The 20,961-nt window shown below is 34.6% G+C and overlaps 1 protein-coding gene across 2 annotated transcripts in view; it reads left to right on the top strand.

Moving 5' to 3' along the window:
• Positions 1-20,596, top strand: part of DARS1 (aspartyl-tRNA synthetase 1) — a 67,295-nt gene extending 46,699 nt beyond the window's left edge. For both annotated transcript variants that reach the window (XM_007192052.3, XM_028169002.2), the window contains exons 10-16: positions 158-305; positions 13,274-13,420; positions 14,749-14,791; positions 16,171-16,251; positions 17,645-17,756; positions 17,943-18,014; positions 19,920-20,596. In XM_007192052.3, coding sequence (XP_007192114.1) covers positions 158-305; positions 13,274-13,420; positions 14,749-14,791; positions 16,171-16,251; positions 17,645-17,756; positions 17,943-18,014; positions 19,920-20,011 — 695 coding nt within the window. In that variant the 3' untranslated portion in view covers positions 20,012-20,596. The remainder of the gene's footprint in view (positions 1-157; positions 306-13,273; positions 13,421-14,748; positions 14,792-16,170; positions 16,252-17,644; positions 17,757-17,942; positions 18,015-19,919) is intronic.
• Positions 20,597-20,961: the final 365 nt, after the last annotated feature.

Genomic DNA, 20,961 nt, shown 5'->3' with positions numbered 1-20,961 from the left:
AATGCTGAAACAGATGTCTTATCATAGATTTTTCCAACCCTATAATGATAATGAAAATAGTGCCATTGGAGTACTAGTAAATAGGATTTGATATTTGAATCTCAATTTCTCCAAAATTTAAAACATGTACTATGCATTTCTTTTATTAATGTTACAGTATTCAGAGCTGAAGACTCTAATACCCACAGACATCTAACTGAATTTGTTGGTTTGGATATTGAAATGGCTTTTAATTACCATTACCATGAAGTTGTGGAAGAAATTGCTGACACTTTAGTACAAATATTCAAAGGACTTCAAGAAAGGTAAAAAATATATATTTTATAGCCTTAGATGGATATAATTTTCAAATCAGTTTAAGTTCTTCAAAGTAAAGCAATTCTGAAATATGTAAACTAAGTTTTTATTGGGAAGAGGTAAAAAAAGACTTGCCAGTTAGTTGATCAGTTAATTAGTGGAAAAATCCACACTCGAAATAGTAACTTCTGAATCCTAGTCAGTTGGGACTACAGCTAGTTAACCTAATCTTCGTGGAGGAGTTTACCAGATCGTGAATTCCCTAACTATATTTGTTTTTTCCTCTATATTGACATCCTGAATTTCTCAGAAATAGAGCATACGTTACTTCTATAGCATTTTATTATTTGGGAGGTAGTATGGGGTTCAGAGCTTGGATTCAGCTAGATCCAGGCTGTGGGATCAAATCCCAACTCTGCTATTATCTGTGTGGGCTTTGTGCAAGTTAACTCTGTGCCTCAGTTTCCTCTGCTGTTTTAAGTGACGATAATATTACTACTTAACTCAGAGGTCAAGAGTCCCTTTAGTCTTTTAGTTTCTAATCTTTACAGAATCTGTGTAAATTAAGCCTGTGTCAGGAATGTTAATTCTTAGATCAATTTATAATTACAATGAGTGCTCAGTAGAGATTAGAAACTAGTATACTGAAGGGACTTTCAGCTTATTTGGGCCTGGTGAATTGACACATTTATAGAAAATTATTAGGCATGTTCTGGGTGTTCAGAAAATTGAATTGTGTAAAATGTTCACTTCAGGTACACCCTCTAAACTGGCAGATAGTTTCTCACTCAAAAGGACATTGAAAGTTGTTTACTTGTGATAATGTTTACAATAGAGAAAATAAGAAAAGATGGAAAGCAAGTTAACTAGGACCAAGAGAGTCTTTTCTTTTTTTTTTCTTTTTGCCATACTTGTGACAGTACTGCAAGTATTAAGTTGGATATAACAGATTTATCTAGCACTTTGATAGCTGACAAAGGACTATTTGAAATTTCTATTTGAAGACCACTGATTTAACTGTTAGTTGATGTATTTGGATATGCTTCATTAATACTTAAAGAGTTCAAAAATATTTTGAAACTTTTTACACCATTGCAAGTCTAATGAATAATGAATAATTTCAAGAACATAGAAATTAATCATTGATCTTATAAAAATACTGTAGCATAGCACCAGTATTTTCCAATTTTAATTGTAGACAGCCTTTTTTTCCCCCTAATGACATTTATTGTTTTCTTTCTGATTTTATTAATACAAGCAATACATATTTATTGCAGACAGCTAGGAAGAAAAGCATAAAGTAAAGATTAACAGTCACCCATAATCCCACCCTCCAGAGATAACCATCATTAACATTTTGATGCATTTTTTAAAATTGAGGTGTAATTGACCTACATCACTATGTTAGTTCCAGTGCACAACACAGTGATTCCATATTTCTGTACATTACAAAATGATCGCCATGATATGTCTAGTTACCATCTGTCACCATACAAAGCTTTTACAATATAATTGACTATATTCCTCATGCTGTAGATTTTATCCCCATGACTTTTTTTTTGGGAACTGGAAATTTATTCTTCTTAATCCCCCTTACCTATTTCAGTCATCCCCCAAACCCCCTTCTTCCACTGTGGTCTGCTAGTTCTCTGTGGCGTCTGTTTCTGTTTTGTTATGTTTCTTAATTTCTTTTGTTTTTTAGATTCCCCATATAAGTGAAATCATATGGTATTTGTCTTTCTCTGTCTGACTTACTTCACTTAGCATAATACCCTCTAGATTCATCCATGTTGTCGCAGATGACAAGGTTTCATTCCTTTTATGGCTAAGTAATATTCCACTGTGTATATATACACTACATCTTCTTTATTCATCTGTCAGTGGACACTTAGGTTGCTTCCATATCTTGTCTATTGTAATCATAATGCTGGAGTAAACATAGGGGTGTATATATTTTTTTGAATTGGTGTTTTTGTTTCGTCAGAAAAATATCCAGAAGTGGAACTGCTGGATCGTATCTATTTCTAATTTTTTGAGGAACCTCTGTACTGTTCTCTATAGTGGCTGTATCAATTTACATTCTTACCAACAGTACACAAGGGCTCCCTTTCCTCCACATTCTCACCAAAACTTATTATTTGTTGTCTTTTTGATAATAGTCATTCTGACAGGTGTGAGGTGTTATCTCATTGTGGTTTCGATTTGTATTTCCCTGATGTTTAGCAACATTGAGCATCTTTCCATGTGTCTGTTGCCCATCTGTGTGTCTTCTTTGGAAAAATGTCTACTCAGATGCTCTGCCCATGTTTAAATTGGGTTTTTTGGTTTTTTGATGTTGAGTTGTATGAGTATTTTGTATATTTTGGATATCAACCCCTTATCAGATATAGCATTTGCAAATATCTTCTCCCATTCAGTAGGCAGCATTTCCATTTTGTTAATAGTTTCCTTCACTGTGCAAAAGCTTTTTAGTTTAATGTAGTCCCATTTGTTTATTTTTGCTTTTGTTTCCCTTGCCTGAGGAGACAGATCCAAAAAAATATTGCTAAGGCCAATGTCATTGAACATACTGCCTATGTTTTCTTCTAGGACTTTTATGGCTTCAGGTTTTACATTTAGGTCTTCAATGCATTTTGAGTTTATTTTTGTATATGGTGTGAGAAAGTCCAGTTTGATTCTTTGACAAGTAGCTATCCAGTGTTCCCACCACCATCTATTGAAGGTGCTGTCTTTTCCCCATTGTATATGCTTGCCTCCTTTGTTGTAGATTAATTGACCATATAAGTGTGGGTTAATTTCTGAGCTCTCTGTTGTCTTCCATTGATCTGTGTGTCTGTACCAGTACCATACTGTTTTGATGATGGTAGCTTTGTAGTATAGTTTGAGTCAGGAAGCATGATACCTCCAGCTTTGTTCTTCTTTCAAGGTTGTTTTGGCTGTTCAGGTCTTTTCTGTTTCCATGCAACTTTTAGAATGATTTGTTCTAGTTCTGTGGAAAAAATGCCACTTTTATTTTGCTAGGGATTGCATTGAATCTGTAGATTGCCTAGAGTAGTATGGTCATTCTAACAATATTAATTCCTCCAATCCATGAACATGGTATATCTTTCCATTTGTTTGTATCATCTTCACTTTCTCTCATCAGTGTCTTATGGTGTTCTGACTACAGGTCTTTTACCTCCTTGGTTAGATTTATTCCTAGATATTTTAATCTTTGTAATGCAATTGTAAATGGGATTGTTTTCTTAATTCCTCTTTCTGATAGTTAAATATTATTGTATAGAAACACAACAGATTTCTGTATATTAATTTTGTACCCTGCAACTTTACTGAATTCATTGGTGAGTTCTAATAGTTTTCTGGAGGCATCTTTAGGATTTTATATGTATAGTATCATGTCATCTGAACCGGTGACAGTTTTACTTCTGTCTTTCCAATTTGGATTCCTTTTATATCTTTTTCTTGTCTGATTGCTGTTAGGACTTCCAATTCTGTGTTGAATTAAAGTGGCAAGAGTGGGCACCTTTATCTTGTTCCTGATCTTGGAGAAAATACTTTTAGCTTTTCACCATTAAATATAATATTAGCTTTGGGCTTGTCATTATGGCCTTATGTTGAGGTATGTTCCCTCTGTATGCACTTTGTTGAGAGTTTTTATCATAAGTGGATATTGAATTTTGTCAGAAGGTTTTCTGTATCTATTGAGATGATAATATGATTTTTATTGCTCAATTTGTTGATGTGGTGTATCACATTGATTGATTTGTGGATGTTGAACCATCTTTGCATTCCTGGGATAAATCCCACTTGATCGTGATGTATGATCCTTTTCATGTATTGTTGGCTTCAGTTTGCTAGTTTTTAAGGATTTTTGCATCTATGTTTATCAAGGATATGGGCATATGATTTTCTTTTTTTGTCTGGTTTTGGTGTCAGTGTGATGCTGGCCTTATACAATGAGTTCGGAAGTGTTTCTTCCTCTGGAATTTTTTTTGAATAGGTTGAGAAATATATGTGTTAATTCTTCTTTAAATGTTTGATAGAATTCACCTGTGAAGCCATCTGGTCTTGGACTTTTGTTTGTTGGGAGTTTTTTTTTATTACTGATTCAATATCATCATAGTTAGTTGGTCCATTCATGTTTTCTGTTTCTTCCTGATTCAGTCTTGGGAGATTTTATATCTCTAGGAGTTTGTCCATTTCTTCTAGGTTGATCATTTTATTGGCATATAGCTATTCATAGTAATCTCTTAACGATCCTTTGTATTTCTGTGGTGTCGATTGTAACTTCTTTTTCATTTCTGATGATATTGATTTGGGTTCTCTTTTTTTCTGGATGAGTCTGGCTAAAGTTTTATCAATTTTATCTTTTCAAAGAACCATCTCTTAATTTCATTGATCTTTCCTTTTTTTTTTTTTTTTAAGTCTCTAATTCATTTATTTTTCACTCTGATCATTATTACTTTTTTCCATATAGTAACCTTGGGTTTTGCTTGTTTCTAATTTCTTCATGTGTAAGTTTAGCTTGTTTGAGATTTTTCTTATTTCCTGAGGTAGGCTTGCATCTCTATAAACTTCCCTCTTAGAACTACTTTGGCTGCATTCTGTAGATTTTGGATTGATGTGTTTTCATTTTCATTTGTCTCCAGGTATTTTTTTATTTCCTCTTTCGTATCTTCGTTAACCCATTGGTTGTTGAGAACCATATTGTTTAGCCTCTATGTATTAGTGGTTTTTGCAGGGTTTTTTCTTGAAGTTGATTTCTAGTCTCATTGCGTGTGGTCGGGAAAAATGCTTGATAGGAATTTAATCTTCTTAAATTCACTGAGACTTGTTTTGTGGCCCACCATGTGATCTATCCTGGAGAATGTTCCATGTGTACTTGAAAATAATGTGCATTCTGCTACTTTTGGATGGAATGTTCTATATATATATATACATCTATTATTAAGTCCACTTGGTCTAATGTGTCATTTAAGGCCAGTGTTTCCTTACTGATTTTCTGTCTGGGTGATCTGTCTAGTGATGCAAGTGGGGTGTTAAAGTCCCCTACTGTTTTGTGTTATTGTCCATTTCTCCCTTATGTTTGTTAATACTTGCTTTATGTATTTAGGTGCTTCTATGTTGGATGCATATATATTTATAATTGTTAGATCTTCTTGTTGGATTGATCCCTTTATCATTATGTAATGTCCTTCTCATTTCCATTTGCATAGAATACTTTTTTCCATCCCCTCACTTTCAATCTGAGTGTGTCTTTAGATGTGAAGTGAGTCTTGGAAGCAGCATATTTGTGGGTCTTGTTTTTTTATCCATTCAGCCACTCTGTGTCTTTTGACTGGAGCATTTAGTCCATTTACATTCAAAGTAATTATTGATAGGTATGTTCTTACTGCCATTTTGTGACTTGCTTTCGGGTTGTTTTTGTATTTCTATTTTGTTCTTTCTTCTTTTTGCTTTCTTCTTCCCTGTGATTTGATGACTATCTTTAGTGTTAATATGAATTCCTTTCTCTTTTGTGTGTGTGTATCTGTTATAGATTTTTGGCTTATGGTTACCATGAGGTTTATATATAGCAACCTATGTACATGCGTTATTATTTTAAGTTGATGATCTCTCAAGTTCAAATGCATTTCAACAGCCCTGTGTTTTTACTCTCCTCCCCCACATTTAATGTTTTTGACATCATATTTTATATCTTTTTATTTTGTGTATTTCTTAACTACTTATTGTGGATATAGATGATTTTACTACTTTTGTCTTTTAACCTTTCTGCTAGCCTTATAAGTGGTTGAGCTACTACCTTTACCATATATTTGCCTTTACCAATGAGATTTTTTCTTTGTAATTTTCCTGTTTCTAGTTGTGGCCTTTTGATTGTTTGTTTTTGGCAGCTCTGCGCAGCTTGCGGGACCTTACTTCCCTGACCAGGGATTGAACCCAGGCCCCCACAGTGGAAGTGTGGAGTCTTAACCACTGGACTGCCAGAGAATTCCCTAGTTATGGCCTTTCTTTCCCCACTTTGAGAAGTCCCTTTAACATTTCTTACAAAGCCAGTTTAGTGGTGCTGAACTCTTAGCTTTTGCTTGTCTGTAAAACACTTTATCATTCCTTTAAATTTGAATGATAGCCTCCCTTGCCAGATAGAGTATTCTTGATTGTAGGTTTATTAACTTCAACTACTTTAAATATATGGTTCCATTCCCTTCTGGCCTACAAAGTTTCTGCTGAAAAGTCAGCTGACAGTTTTATAGGAGTTCCTTTGTATGTATCTAGTTACTTTTCCCTTGCTGCTTTTAATATTCTCTATCTTTAATTTTTGCCTAATTACACTGTGACTTGGTGTAGACCTCTTTGGGTTGATCTTATTTGGGACTCTCTGTACTTCATGGACCTGGATATCTGTTTCCTTTCCAAGGTTAGGGAAGTTTTCTGCTATTGTGTCTTCAAATGCATTCTCTGCCACTTTTTTCTCCTTCTGGGACCCCTATAATGTGAATGTTAGTGTGCTTGATGTTGTCCCAGAGGTCACTTAAACTGTCCTCATTTTTTTAAATTCTTCTTTCTTTTTTTCTGTTCAACTTGAGTGGTTTAGACTACTTTGTCTTCCAGTTCACTAATTTGTTCCTCTGTATCATCTAATCTGCTGTTGATTCCTTCTAGTGTATTTATTTGTTACTATATTCTTCATCTCTGTTTGGTTCCTCTTTATATTTAATAACTGTTAAACTTCTCATTGTGTTTATCCATTCTTCTCTCAAGTGATTTGAGCATCTTTATGACCATTACCTTGATTTTTTTTTTTTTTTTTTTGTCACACTGCATGGCTTATGAGATCTTAACTCCCCAACCAGGGATTGAACCCAGGCCCCCATAGTCAAAGCACCAAGTCCTGACCATTGGACCACCACCAGGGAATTCCCTACCTTGAACTCTTTATTGGGTAAATTGCTTATCTCCACTTCACTTAGCTCTTCTTCTGGGGTTTTATCTTTTTCCTTTGTTTTGAAAATATTCCATTGTCATCTTATTTTGCCTGATTCTCTGTTTTTATTTCTATGTATTAGGTAGGTCGATTATGTTTCCTGATCTTGGAGAAGTGGCCCTATGTAGGAGACATCATATAGGGCCCAGCAGCACACTCACCTCTGTTCACCAGAGCAATATGCTCTAGGGGGTGCCTGCTTTATGAACTGTGTAGGCCCTTTTGTTATGGCAGGGCTGACTTCTGTGGGCATGCTGGTAGGCTTGGTTGGCCCCCAGCCCAGTTGGTTGCCAAGCGCTGCCTAGTGCAGAGCCTGCTGGTTACTGGTGGGCAGGACAGGCCCCAGGACTGGTGCTGGCCCACTATTTGGCAGGGCCCAATCCTGGGCCCTCTTGTGGGCAGGGCCAGATCCTAGGGTGGCTGGGGGCTTGGGAGGAAAGGGGTCTACAGCTACTACTGGCCTGCTGGTAGATGGGGCTTTATCCTTGTGTGGTTGGCTGCTTGGCCTGGGGCTTCCCAGGACTAGTGCTGACTGGCTGGTGGGCCGGGCCTGGTCCCTGCGCTAACAGGCTCGAGGGAGGATTCCAAAATGGCGCTTGCCAGCACCAGTGTCCTCACGATAGAATGAGCTCCCAAAAAAGGCTGCTGTTAACACCTGTGTCCCCAGGGTGAGTCCCAGTTGCCTTCTGCTTGTTTAGGAGGCTCTCCAAGATCAGCAAGTGGGTCTGACCCTGTCTCCTTTCAGGTTACCACTTCTGCCCCAGGTCTCAGAGCATGTGAGATTTTACATGCACCCTTTAAGTGGATTTTCTGTTTCCTATGGGGCTTCAGTTCTCCCAAATGCAAGCCCCACTGGCCTTCAAAGCCAGACATTCTAGCAGGCTTGTCTTCCTGGTGCAGGATCCCCAGCCTGGGGAACCCAATATAGGACTCAGACCTCTCACTCCTTGGGGGGAATTTCTGCAGTTGTGATTATCCTCCCATTTGTTGGTTGCCTACGTTGGGAGTATGGTTGTTGACTATGCCACATCTCTGCCCTTCCTACCCATCTCTTTGTGGTTCCTTCTTTATATTGTTGGTTGTAGAAGATCTCTTCTGCTAGTCTTCTGGTTGTTCTCATCGATAGTCGCTCTGTAAATAGTTATTTTGGTGTGCCCATGGGTGGAGGTGAATTCAAGGTCTTCCTACTCTACGATCTTGGCCACTCCTCCCAGCCTTTTCTTTTAACCTTTGTTCTCTGAAACATTTCAGTGGAGTTTATTTTAAGCAACTTTCATTCAGATAGTCAACAGAATGACAGATGTTTCCCTATAAAACAAAATATCTTTTGAAACTATAATGAAGGAATAGAGCTTTTCTCATTTTCTTTTTACATTTATAATTCAAGGAGGTTTGTGAAACTCATTTATTTTAGGTATTGACATCTTCACTACTTAATATTGGAATATGAAATTTCCACTTTGGTTTTTGTAACAACAGACCAAGCATGAATTGGGCCCTTGGGATTAAAATCAAATCTCTACTTAGAAATTAGAGATTCAGACACCATTATCACTGGGCTTTATCAGTAGACTTAACATGGCAACTTGGAAATAAAAGCCTTTCTATCTTCTGTATAGCATTTAGGAATTTTAAGTTTCTATGTCAGTTGTAAACTGGGTTATCTGGCTTTTGTCCTATCCCTCCCCTGTTTATCATTAGTACTTATCTCTCACAGAAGAATATACAAATGTATTTTAACACATTATTGACTCGGGGATTTTTGCAGAAACGAACGCCTGTGGCCAGCGATTTGTTATGTAAGTGACTATTGAAACACCCACGTTTGAGTAAATATCAACTTTTTTTGCACTTAATGTATTTTTTTAAATAAATTTATTTATTTGTTTATTTTTGGCTGAGTTAGGTCTTTGTTGCTGCGCGTGGGCTTCCTCTAGTTGCAGCAAGCAGGGGCTACTCTTCATTGTGGTGCACGGGCTTCTCACTGCGGTGGCTTCTCTTGTTGCGGAGCATGGGCTCTAGGCGTGCAGGCTTCAGTAGCTGTGGCTCGCAGGCTCAGAGTGCAGGCTCAGTAGTTGTGGTGCACGGGCTTAGTTGCTCCACAGCATGTGGGATCTTCCCGGACCAGGGCTCAAACCCGTGTCCCCTGCATTGGCAGGTGGATTCTTAACCACTCTGCCACCAGGGAAGCCCTGCACTTAATGTATTTATTTGAAACTTTGTACATGTCTTACTAAAGCATTCTAATATTTCATTAGAGTGTGATAGGCAGTATAGCAGTGAACTCTGTGCAGGGGAACAGAACATCTATTACAAATATACTGTGTTTCACTGCACTTTCCCCTAGAAGAGCAGACTCTACACTTTCTGGCGGCATTGTTTTTTTTTAGTCCTGTGGGTATTATTTCCTCTAGAATATGTGCTTTTACCTGATAGTCAACAAGGTGGATCTTTGTGGGGAGCTCTTTTAGAAATGCCACAAGAAAGACCAGGTGCAGGACTACCACTACATTCACCAGAATGGTCACTTACCCATTCTCTAGCTACTGCTAACAAAAATTGCTTGTAAGTCATTTTATTCTGTGCATTAATGCTACAATTAATTTTAAATGCATTGAGTAAACCACAATTACTCAAATAGAAACCCACTTTCTTATACCATTTTTGAGTTTTTCAGAGGATATTGAAGTTTGCCAGATACTGACCAGATTGATCAACTCCTTTAATATATTTATTATACTCTCATATTCAGGTGGGCTTAGTTATCTGATGGCCAGTCCTCCTGTCTTCCTTTCCTGTAGATGCTGTGGAGGCATCATGAATAGTTGTCACCGTGTGGACTAGCCTCTTGTCTTTCCATAAGAAGAATCACTTCTCCCGTCCATAAGAATGTCATTTCTCCCCCTGTAGATTTTTAGATTTCTCCTTTAATTGGTTTGGTAGACCACGATTCTCTCTTATAATCCCACAAACTCTGGTTTTATTTTTCAACAATATTTTAGATGGGCCACACTGTTTTAATAATTGTCTTGGTAAATATGGTGCCACGAACCAAGGTGATTGTAGGACCGATAATAGTTTCTTGCACTTTCTTTCCTTCACCCATGTAAATCGCAAGGTTGCATATATATCCAGTTTCACTTTTGCTAACCATCCTGACCAAAGTTCCATATTTTGTAAGTTTTCCGTGATTATAGGTTTTGAATCTGAGTCATTCTATCCATTTTATCATTGCCTCCTCAAGTGATAGCTCTTGTTTGGGTATATAGATCAATTGAAATTTTGGTAGAAAATAATCCAAAAAAGTTTTAACTTTTGAAATTCTGTCTGCAGGAAGTAGAGTTTCCGAGTTATCGTTAAAGTGAAGAAATATCATTATTTGTTCGAACCTTCTTCTTGTCATAATCTTTGGAAAGATAGGTGTTTCAAGTAAGGGATCAGTCGACCAATATTCTTTCCAGTGTGACTTTCTTATTTGTCCCATCAAAATTATTAATCCAAGAAACTTCATCATGTCACTATTGGTTACATCTGTCCATTTTAAAGCCTTATACTTTTTATAGGATTTTTCATTCTGTGTACGATACAAGTTTGTTTGAGAAGCGACCAGCTTCAAAAAGTTGTTACCAAAAGTTAATTCTGTTATTTCACTAACACTTTGTGGGTTGTTACATTAATAGTTACATCTAACACATCTGTAAAACCTTCTAATTTTCGTGCAATGTTGTCTTCAATCCACTCTTCTGTAGAAGCAAAGGTGCATTCTCTAGCACCTTGAGTTTCATTTTCACTTTCCTTATCAGAATCAGTCACTAAGGTTTTTTATCTTTTTGTTGGTCTGATATTCACATCATCTAAATCAGAACTACATTCTGAAGAACTGTCATCTTCTGAGACACTAGTATATATGTCGCTCGGACAATCAGAAAAAGTATCTGCATAAAATTCACTGAAAAATTCTTCTTCACTCAAAATTTCACGATGCATCATTTTTGAAAATTTTATGGTAATAAACTTGCATTTATAATATACACAAGGTTGGAACAAAAACCTAATGGAGCAAAATGTGAATGATAATGACAATCGTAAGCTGTCCTTGATCAATTTTAAGCTCTAACAACTTCGCATGGTGATGTTAATTGTATCACTCTCTAAAAACGTATTGATACGTCTCTGGTCAATGACATTCGGGTAACAAAAGACGTATTAATACATATCCAGTCAATAATCTGTTAAAATATTGATATTCATATTTTTGTATTACCATTGATTAACATGAATAGGAGTTAATATCCAAAGCAAAGCAATTTAAAAATTAATTATTGGGGTCATCTTAACCCTACTTATATCAAGATTTGAATGAATCAATGGCTAAAGTTTATTACTTCCATTAAAACTTTAAGACTAATCAGGAAGTAGTAGTGTTTTTATTTCTACTGTTTTCATAGAATGTAAACAAACATTTTTCAATTCTGTTAATCATGGAAAATTCTAAATCTCTTACAAAAGTAGATAGACTAGCCTAATGAAACCCCATATACTCATCACCCAATTTCAACCATTGTCAACCCATGGCCAATTTTGTTTTACCCATTTCCCCCCTGCCCTCTTATTTTGAAGCAAACCTCAGCTATCATTTCATCCATAAATACTTTAGTAAAATATACCTTTTTAATCTTACCATCTTCCACAGCAGCAGTTTAGTGCAGTAAACATTTGTCTTGTGCCTCTTGTTTAGAAGGTAGACAATAAACATACTATAGTGATTATTAAAATGAGAAAGAAATAGCCACTCTCCTAAACAAACTTATGGTATAATGGGAATGGGGGAAGATAAGTGTTCATTAATTTGGTCTTCCTTGATGATAACAAGTGTTATTAAAGTATTAAAAAGTCAGATTTTTTTAATGCCCATAAAATGGGTATTTTATGTTTCTAATAATGTGAGCTGATATGAATTATAAAGAAAGTTTTTTTTTTTAATTTATTTATTTATTTATTTATTTATTTTTGGCTGTGTTGGGTCTTCGTTTCTGTGTGAGGGCTTTCTCTAGTTGCGGCAAGTGGGGGCCACTCTTCATTGCAGTGCGCGGGCCTCTCACTATCGTGGCCTCTCTTGTTGTGGAGCACAGGCTCCAGGCGCGCAGGCTCAGTAGTTGTGGCTCACGGGCCCAGTTGCTCCGTGGCATGTGGGATCTTCCCAGACCAGGGCTCGAACCCGTGTCCCCTGCATTGGCAGGCGGATTCTCAACCACTGCGCCACCAGGGAAGCCCTAAAGAAAGTTTTTTATCCTTTAATGCCACTGTGATGACAAATGAGATTGAGAAATGGTGTTAAATATTTTTTAAGTATTTAAATTTCCTTATTTAACTTAATTTCTTGATAACAGTTTTTTTCTGGTGCATACACTGTTTCAAAGAATGATTTTATGTGACATAAACAGATATTCAATACCTACCAGATATTTTTTCTTAGCTGCTGTTTCTACTACTGAAGAGCCTAAAAGTCCCTGAGGCAATTTCTATACTGAGGCTGATTTTACATGAAAGAGCTTTGCTCTAAAAGTATTTCCTTTTGAGTTATCTCTGAATTCACAATTGTTATCAGTGGAACCATGGAACTAATAGTATATAGGCTCTTGGGTCCATGGCAACTGGCCGCTTGAGTACAGGCTCCCCGGACAGCTAGGAGATCTGTGGCAATGAGCGGGTTCAGCTGGAAAGGGCATGTTTCTACCCCAGAACCTGTTCAAGTTGCCCTTTCCTCATCACTGCACATATAATAACTCCAATTAAATGTTAAAAATGTTGCTGCTTTGTTTAAGAAAAAAATGTGTATGGAGTGTGTGGAAGAAAAAAAGCTGTATGTTCCTTATTTTACCAGTATTGGTTAAAAAATTTTTTTATATTTATGTATTGCTACAGTGACCTCATGTGGGGAAAACATTTATTTCATACATTTTTATTAACTCTTAATCATTGTACAAATAGGTTTCAAACTGAAATTCAGACGGTGAATAAACAGTTCCCATGTGAGCCATTCAAATTTTTGGAGCCAACTTTAAGACTAGAGTATTGTGAAGCATTAGCTATGCTTAGGGAAGCCGGAATTGAAATGGGAGATGAAGAAGATCTAAGGTTTGTTTCTCTTTGTGATTTTTAAAACTTTAGTAATTAGATTTAAGATACAAAAGAATAAATGTATTGATGAATGATGTTTTTTTCACCCAGTTGATAAACTTCAATTTTATTAATTTTGGTATATAGTATGATGTTTGTTTTGTTCAATGTGTGATCTGAAATAAAATGTTATGTTTAATGTGGTTTGCCTAAGCTTCAGTATTTTTGTTTATAAACACCATTTTTGTGCATTTTCCCCCCTGCTTCATATTTGTAATGCTTTAAAGAAAATATAGGGCCTTTTGCCTGTGATTTTATCATCTAATATGTGAACTCTCTTTCTAAATCAGTGGTGTTAGAGGGGATAGACAACAGCCTAAATCTGTCCCCATACAGGATTAGGGTATGAAACTTTTAAAGATCTCTAAAAGTTATACAAGTCACTGATCTTTGATATAACTGTATTATATTATCTAAATTCAGGTCAAACAATTTATAATTTTGAAATTAATTATACAGTTTAATAAAGATTGGAGATTTCTGTCTACTTATGTTTTATTCAAGGGTTCTTAAGTTAAAATATTTAAGCCAACACAATAATTCATATCAATATAGTAAGGAAGAGAGGGTTATTTTTTTTTTTTAGGGTTTTTTTAAAAACATATTTCACCCAAAACCCTTCATTTACTTTTATTTGTTTAACAAATATATGTGTGTGTTTGTACACATATGTATATATATTGTTTTAATCATCCTGTACATTGCTAGACGACATTTTAAGGAAAACCATAAATTCTGTAATTACTTGAAGTTGGATAATATTTTTGTAAGTATTTTGGAAATTTTTCTTAAATAGGATAGAACTTAAAGTAGCAAAGTCCTGGCTATAGAAATGTAATTGGTTTCTCTATACACTGTTACATTTTACTTGGAAATACTGATTTATGTTTTATAAATCTTTGATAAAGAGTAAAAAAGGAGAGACCGTTTTGAAGTAGAACCATTTAATGGCAAGAGAAGCCTATGTTGGTATAGTAAACTTTCATTATCTGTAATTGCAGGACACTACTTCATCCATGCTATTTATGAATCAGTGAATTGCTAAATTCTATTTATACTTTTATTTAAATATTATTGAGCAGCACCTACTAACTGTACCAGGTGCACTCATAAGTGGTTTCCAGTAGTAGTTGCCTTTTTAAAAAGGAGCAGAATAGACAACTATGTATTTTGGCTAAATTTTTTATCCTTTGAGAACTTCAAATAGAAGAGGTTCCTTATTAACTTAAAACTCTTTTAAGTTGCTGTTTGATCTTCAAACATCTGATTTCCTGTTTCTTTTTCAGTACACCAAATGAAAAACTGTTGGGTCGTTTGGTAAAGGAAAAGGTAAGGACTCTTGTACATGCTGGATTTCTTTTTATAAATTTGAAACATACCCTGGAACTAGAGAACAGTTGCAAGGGGGGCTAATCTTCCTAGAATGGTAATACTCCAGAATAAATAAAAACCAAGGGGGATAATATATTTTTTTTAATTCTTAGAAAAATAAAAAGTATTCAGACAGGCTTTGCCCAAATGGTATGATTAGCTCAATATTTGATTTTTGTATGAGTTGTACTGAGGTACCTCTAAAAGTGATGTCTAGGTCTGATTGTCAGATTAGTTAGAGAGGACCTCAAGATGATTTTAAATTATTTAGAAATGGTCTTCCCTCACTACCCTTGCTAATTCATGGGACTAGAGGGTGAATGAATTTCCTTTATGCCTCTTACATGAAAGCTACTTTCCTATCTCATTTTCTAAAATTCCAAAGAAGAGAAAAGCTAAACTTAGTGTGATCTTTAAAGAAATTAAGAAAATTGTGTAATTGAATAAAAACAGTCCTTGAGCTCCTCCTGCTGGTTGCACTCAAAACTGTTCAACTGACGGGGGAACTAGCCTGTTTGTGAAACTGCATAGTACTGAGTTTATACCTTTAAAATGATGTTTCAGTGGGGCCATTTCTAATTTGTCAGCTCTGTTGACATTCTCTCTATGCTCCAGTTTTAGGAAAAATGTTTAACATCAAAAGAGTTGAAACGTGAATGGTTTAACTAAATGTAGGTCACATATTCTTTCTAACAAAAGTGTCATAATTTCATGTTAATGTTATTTCAATTGTAGTTTTCATCTGAGAAAAACTACCAAATTAGTATCTAAAATATTAGATATCTAAGTGAAAATTTAAATTATTGGGGGGAATAATCAAGGTTTTTTTAGATGAATATAGTAAAAGACGTCAGTTTTCCCAAAATAATTTATAGATTTAATGTAGTTTTTGTAAAACCCAATGAGATTTGGGATAATTTAACAAAAATAGTTATAAAATGCATCTGAAAAACTAAATGAGCTAGAATTGCAATGCAAAAAAATGAAAATCAAAGAAGTTTATCACAGCATAATTTTCAATGGAGGAGAAATTGGAAAGAGATTACATGTCCAAAAAAAGAAAACGAAAAATGCATATTTGAACTATGATCGAATAGTCAACAGCTCCTAAAAATTAAGTATATTGGAAGAATTTATAACATCATGGCAAAATACTGTAAGATACAGGTGTTACTTGAAAGAAGCAGAATAGTTATTGTATATAGAGTGTAATTACAGTAATTTTGAAGAACAAAACTTATGTATAAAAAAAGACAGTTAATTGAAATGGTAGCCTTCTTTTTACTTTCATTAAACTTCTTAAAAATCTGTTTTAATCATATTTATTCTTTTTATAGTATGATACAGATTTTTATATTCTTGATAAATATCCATTGGCTGTAAGACCTTTCTATACCATGCCTGACCCAAGAAATCCTGTAAGTAATTTGATTTTAAATAACCTGTTTGGGGGAAGAGGGAAAAGTTTATTGTCACTGTGTCAAGTTGTACAATGGGAATAATGGTTTTCATTAGTAACTTGCAGTTTTGATGGACACGTTTTTATATGTATTGCTACTAGTTTCTGTCAGGTCAAAAATGATACTGTGAAATTTGAATATTCTAGCAAATTAGTCCCCAGAACTTGTATTAAAAATAATTTTCATGTGTTTTTTAAAAAACTTTATTATTATTATTATTTTTGTTGGGGGCTGTGTTGGGTCTTCTTTTCTGTGTGCGGGCTTTTCTCTAGTTGCAGCGAGCGGGGGCTACTCTTTGTTGCAGTGCGTGGGCTTCTCAATGTGGTGGCTTCTCTTGTTGCGGAACACGGGCTCTAGGCACGTGGGCTTCAGTAGTTGTGGCACAGGTGCTCAGTAGTTGTGGCACACAGGCTTAGTTGCTCCGCAGCATGTGGGATCTTCCCAGACCAGGGCTCGAACCCATGTCCCCTGCATTGGCAGGCGGATTCTTAACCACTGCGCCACCAGGGAAGTTCCTCGTGTCATTTTTAAAGATATATGAGGAAATAACACTATATAAACAACAAATAGTATTAATAGATTTGAAGACTTTACCAAATCATTTTATTATTGACCTTGAACTAAGAATTCACATTCTATCCTGGTAGTTAATCTAAATAATGTCTTGTGGCTTTTCATTGTTTTTCCTCTGGTTCCCCAACTTCAGTGGGCATCAGAATCACTTGGAGGGCTTTTAAACCACAGATTGGTGGGCCCCATCACCAGACTTTCTGATTAGTTGGTCTGGGGTGGGGCTTGATAATTGGTATTTCTGATAAGGTAATACTGAAGCTGCCAGTCCAGCAATCACACTTTGAGAACCATTGGTTTATTGAAAGACAAGGAAAGTAAGTTAAAACCTGATAAGGAATAGTTTGAGCTATGGTAAATTGATGTTCAATTTACTTTCCTTAAAATAATGGCGTTTTAAAAGTTAAAAAGACTAACACTTGTTGATAATTTGAAGTTCCAAAAGTGATCTCAAAATCATATCACACTTAAAAAATTCAGATGATAAAGTGAAATAAGAATCAGCACTACTTCTTAAAAGAAGATATAATGTTCTGATTTGTTGTTGGAAGGTGTGGGAGAAGGGGAGCATAAAATCTGATAGAGGCAAGGAAGAACTTATTTTTCATCCCTCACTAGTTTAATCCTGTTTTAGAGAAACAAATGTTTATTGGAGCAGGTTCCATCATTAATTGTAGGAAAAAATGGACTTGCTCTTCATGCAACAAAGGGTGTTTTTCCACATATGTGTGATAGGGTGATAGCCACTTGAGTGGTATTTTTTTGTTTGTTTTTCCTGCAGAAACAGTCCAACTCTTACGATATGTTCATGAGAGGAGAAGAAATACTGTCAGGAGCTCAAAGAATACATGATCCTCAGCTGCTAACAGAGAGAGCCTTACATCATGGAATTGGTAAACAACTTAAATATATTGAGGAGGGCCATGTATATTCTGAAAACAATAAATTTTAAAACCCTTTAAAGACTTTTCAGAAACAGTCATTTGTTTTAATCTTCATTGTACAGTAATTGCTTTTGCAATTTTTTTAAGCTAAATAAGATGATAAATTATATGGGGTTTTTTATGTTTGTTTTGTAGATTTGGAGAAAATTAAGGCATACATTGATTCCTTCCGCTTTGGAGCCCCTCCTCATGCTGGTGGAGGCATTGGTAATATTTCTTTATATTATGACAGTATTTCCAACCCAGATTTCATTTGTCAAAGTGTTCATTCAGTTCTAACAAAATTTCTTCAGCATTAGACTCCAAAAAGTAAATTCTGTATATTGTTATTGCTTACAAATAAGTTCATAAGTGCTAAGTGTAATACAAATACGTATTATAAGAATTTTTTAAGTGAGTTACGACTAAATGAAAATTTGATTCTGAGTATCCTCTTTTCTTTCTGTATCCGTGAGTTCATTCAGATTAGCCCAGATTAAAGCTCTCCCTCCGGTTAGTTCAGATTGCTGCTAAATGTTTTTGTTGAAATGTAACATTTCATTGGCTTTTAGAACCACTTCTAGAGTATATGTAAGATGCTGCTCTGTGATTGAAAATGAGTAAATATTTAACTTACTCAACTTTTGGATGTCCGTATCAAAAACTCTTAAGTTTTCTGTTGTTTTTTTGGGGTTTTTGGTAAACAGGTAATATACTTACAAAAATTTCAAATTCAAAGCATATAGAAGAGTGTACATTCACCTCCCTACAGAAAACTATTGTTTCTAGTTTCTTCTTTGCCTTTGCAAAGATAATCTTTGCATATGCGAAGCTACATGCACTTTTTAAAATACATTTTTTTATACTATATAAACCATTCAATAGCTTGCATTTTTCACTTACTATATTTTGTAAGTTGTTCCTTATCAATACTTAAGGAGCTTTTTCATTCATTTTTAATCACTACATAGAATCCATTGAAAGGGTGCATGGTAATCTTGTTAACCAGCTTCCTATTGATAGACATGTAGGGTATTACCAGCCTTTTGTTATTACAAACAATGCTACATTGAATATATACATAGTTTAAATTTCAATGGGAAATTTATGACTATTTTCTCTTAGAATATTGAATGATGTGCATTTTGCATGATATTTTACAAACTTTTGTAACTGACAATGTAAATTTTCATCGTGCTTGTGAAGAAAGACACTTGAATGGTTATCAAAATACCTATTTTTGTTAATTAATATTTGAGTGGAAGATGGGATATGGTGATTTTTTTTTTTGATTAGTGTTAGGTTACTATAATACAAGGTTCAAATTTACATCTGCAGATGTTTTTTAGTAAGGAATAGAAATAAAAATATTAATTCTTTTATTTATATTACTTTTAGATGTTAAATATATTAAACTTAAAAGTTGTTGATATATAAAAGTATTCTTTGACCTTGCCTTCTTTGTGGGATGTATTAGCCTGCTACAATTCAGTGAACGAGATATATCATATTGCACACAAAAAGTTTCATTTGCTAGTTTTGCTGTGTTTCTTAGGTGATACTTGTTCTTAATTCTTGTCAGTAATATAGTATTTAAGTCACATGTCAAAATCAGACTCTTCTACATTCAAAACATTTAGTACAATAATGTATTATAGAGTCTTTTATGCTAGGAACCACCATGTTTCATGTGTACTGAATTATAATAAATTTCTGGTAACTTCCGTTAAATCAAATTTCCGTGAACAAGTTTATGACTTTCATCTTACACTGATGGCCTGGACTACATAAGTAAAATCTGGTCTCATTTGAAAACATAATAATAGGCTTATAAAATATTTTTTGTTTGTTTAGATCATCAATTTTGGATATTTACATAATTTTTGTAGTTCACATTTCACAGAATCCATACAGCTTAAGAATATCTCATTTAGTCCTTCCCACATACAGCATCGTCTGTTTTCTGAATCAGACCCAAAATATTCCATTTTAAACTCAAAATAATAGAAGTCATTTTTTTCCTAACAAGGAAAAGCATTTTGTTGATCAGTGATATTATTTTGGTAGTTTTCAATAGGTAAGACCCTGGGAGATTTTCAGAAAATGAATTAATGATTATTTTGTTTTCTCCAGGGTTGGAACGAGTGACTATGCTCTTTTTGGGCTTGCACAATGTTCGTCAGACCTCAATGTTTCCCCGTGATCCCAAACGACTTACTCCTTAAGGAAACTGTTGCTTTTTATTCTTTCCAGTACCTGCTATTAATCAGGCTGTACCTTAGGTACTTAAAATATGCAATAAAATAAATGTCTTATCCAAAGTGCCACAATTACTTTTGGACTAATTCAGTATAGGTTACTTTAAAAGAGAAGATTTTTATAACTTTGGACATGCTTCAGTAGGAAATGGTTGAACATTTTAATGAAAAATTCATATTGTTATGTTAAACGTTCATATATTGCATTACTACAATAAATGTTAACAGCAATTTTAAACAGATAATATTGTGTAAATTTTCTTTTCTATATTGCAGTGGCTACAATATTAATGTCTTACATTTTCAATATTTGGTCTTATTTTTTTAAATTCTGACGTTGAGGTAAGAACAATTTTAGGGGAGTATCTGAGATTTTAATGAATGTATAATTGGCATATCATGGAAAATTAGGCAGAAAATATCAATTCTTAAAAATTGTGCTCAGAAATCATGTAAAGCAGGTGAGAATACTGGTTAGAAAATATACAATATAATATTATATTAAATTGTTAAATAATCTAAACCTGAATTTCAATAAAATTTTAAAGCTAATTATAGTTGTTTCTGTGTAACTTCATGGCAATGTGATTTTATAACTGGTTCTTGGCATTTATAATTTGGGAGAAGAAAAAAATAGACATCCAGTTTATGTAAATGCTTGAAAGCAAATGAAAACTGATATATGCATAACATGTATTAATCAAGAGGTAAATTCAGATGGGTGTAAGGATACAGTTCTTAAAGCTGAAAGCTTGGGTTGCTTTAATAGTTTATTTCACATAGATTAAAAAATATTGCAGAATTTTCTGTTTTTGTTTTTAACTGGTACTGGCATTTAGTGAATATCACTAAAATGCACTCCCACTTCCCTCCCAAAATGAAATTTCTGTTTAAGAATTAGTTAGAAACACTTTTCC

This window comes from Balaenoptera acutorostrata, chromosome 8 (genome assembly GCF_949987535.1).
Source record: "Balaenoptera acutorostrata chromosome 8, mBalAcu1.1, whole genome shotgun sequence".
NCBI lineage: Eukaryota > Metazoa > Chordata > Mammalia > Artiodactyla > Balaenopteridae > Balaenoptera > Balaenoptera acutorostrata.
This window is presented reverse-complemented; position numbering and strand designations above follow the sequence as displayed.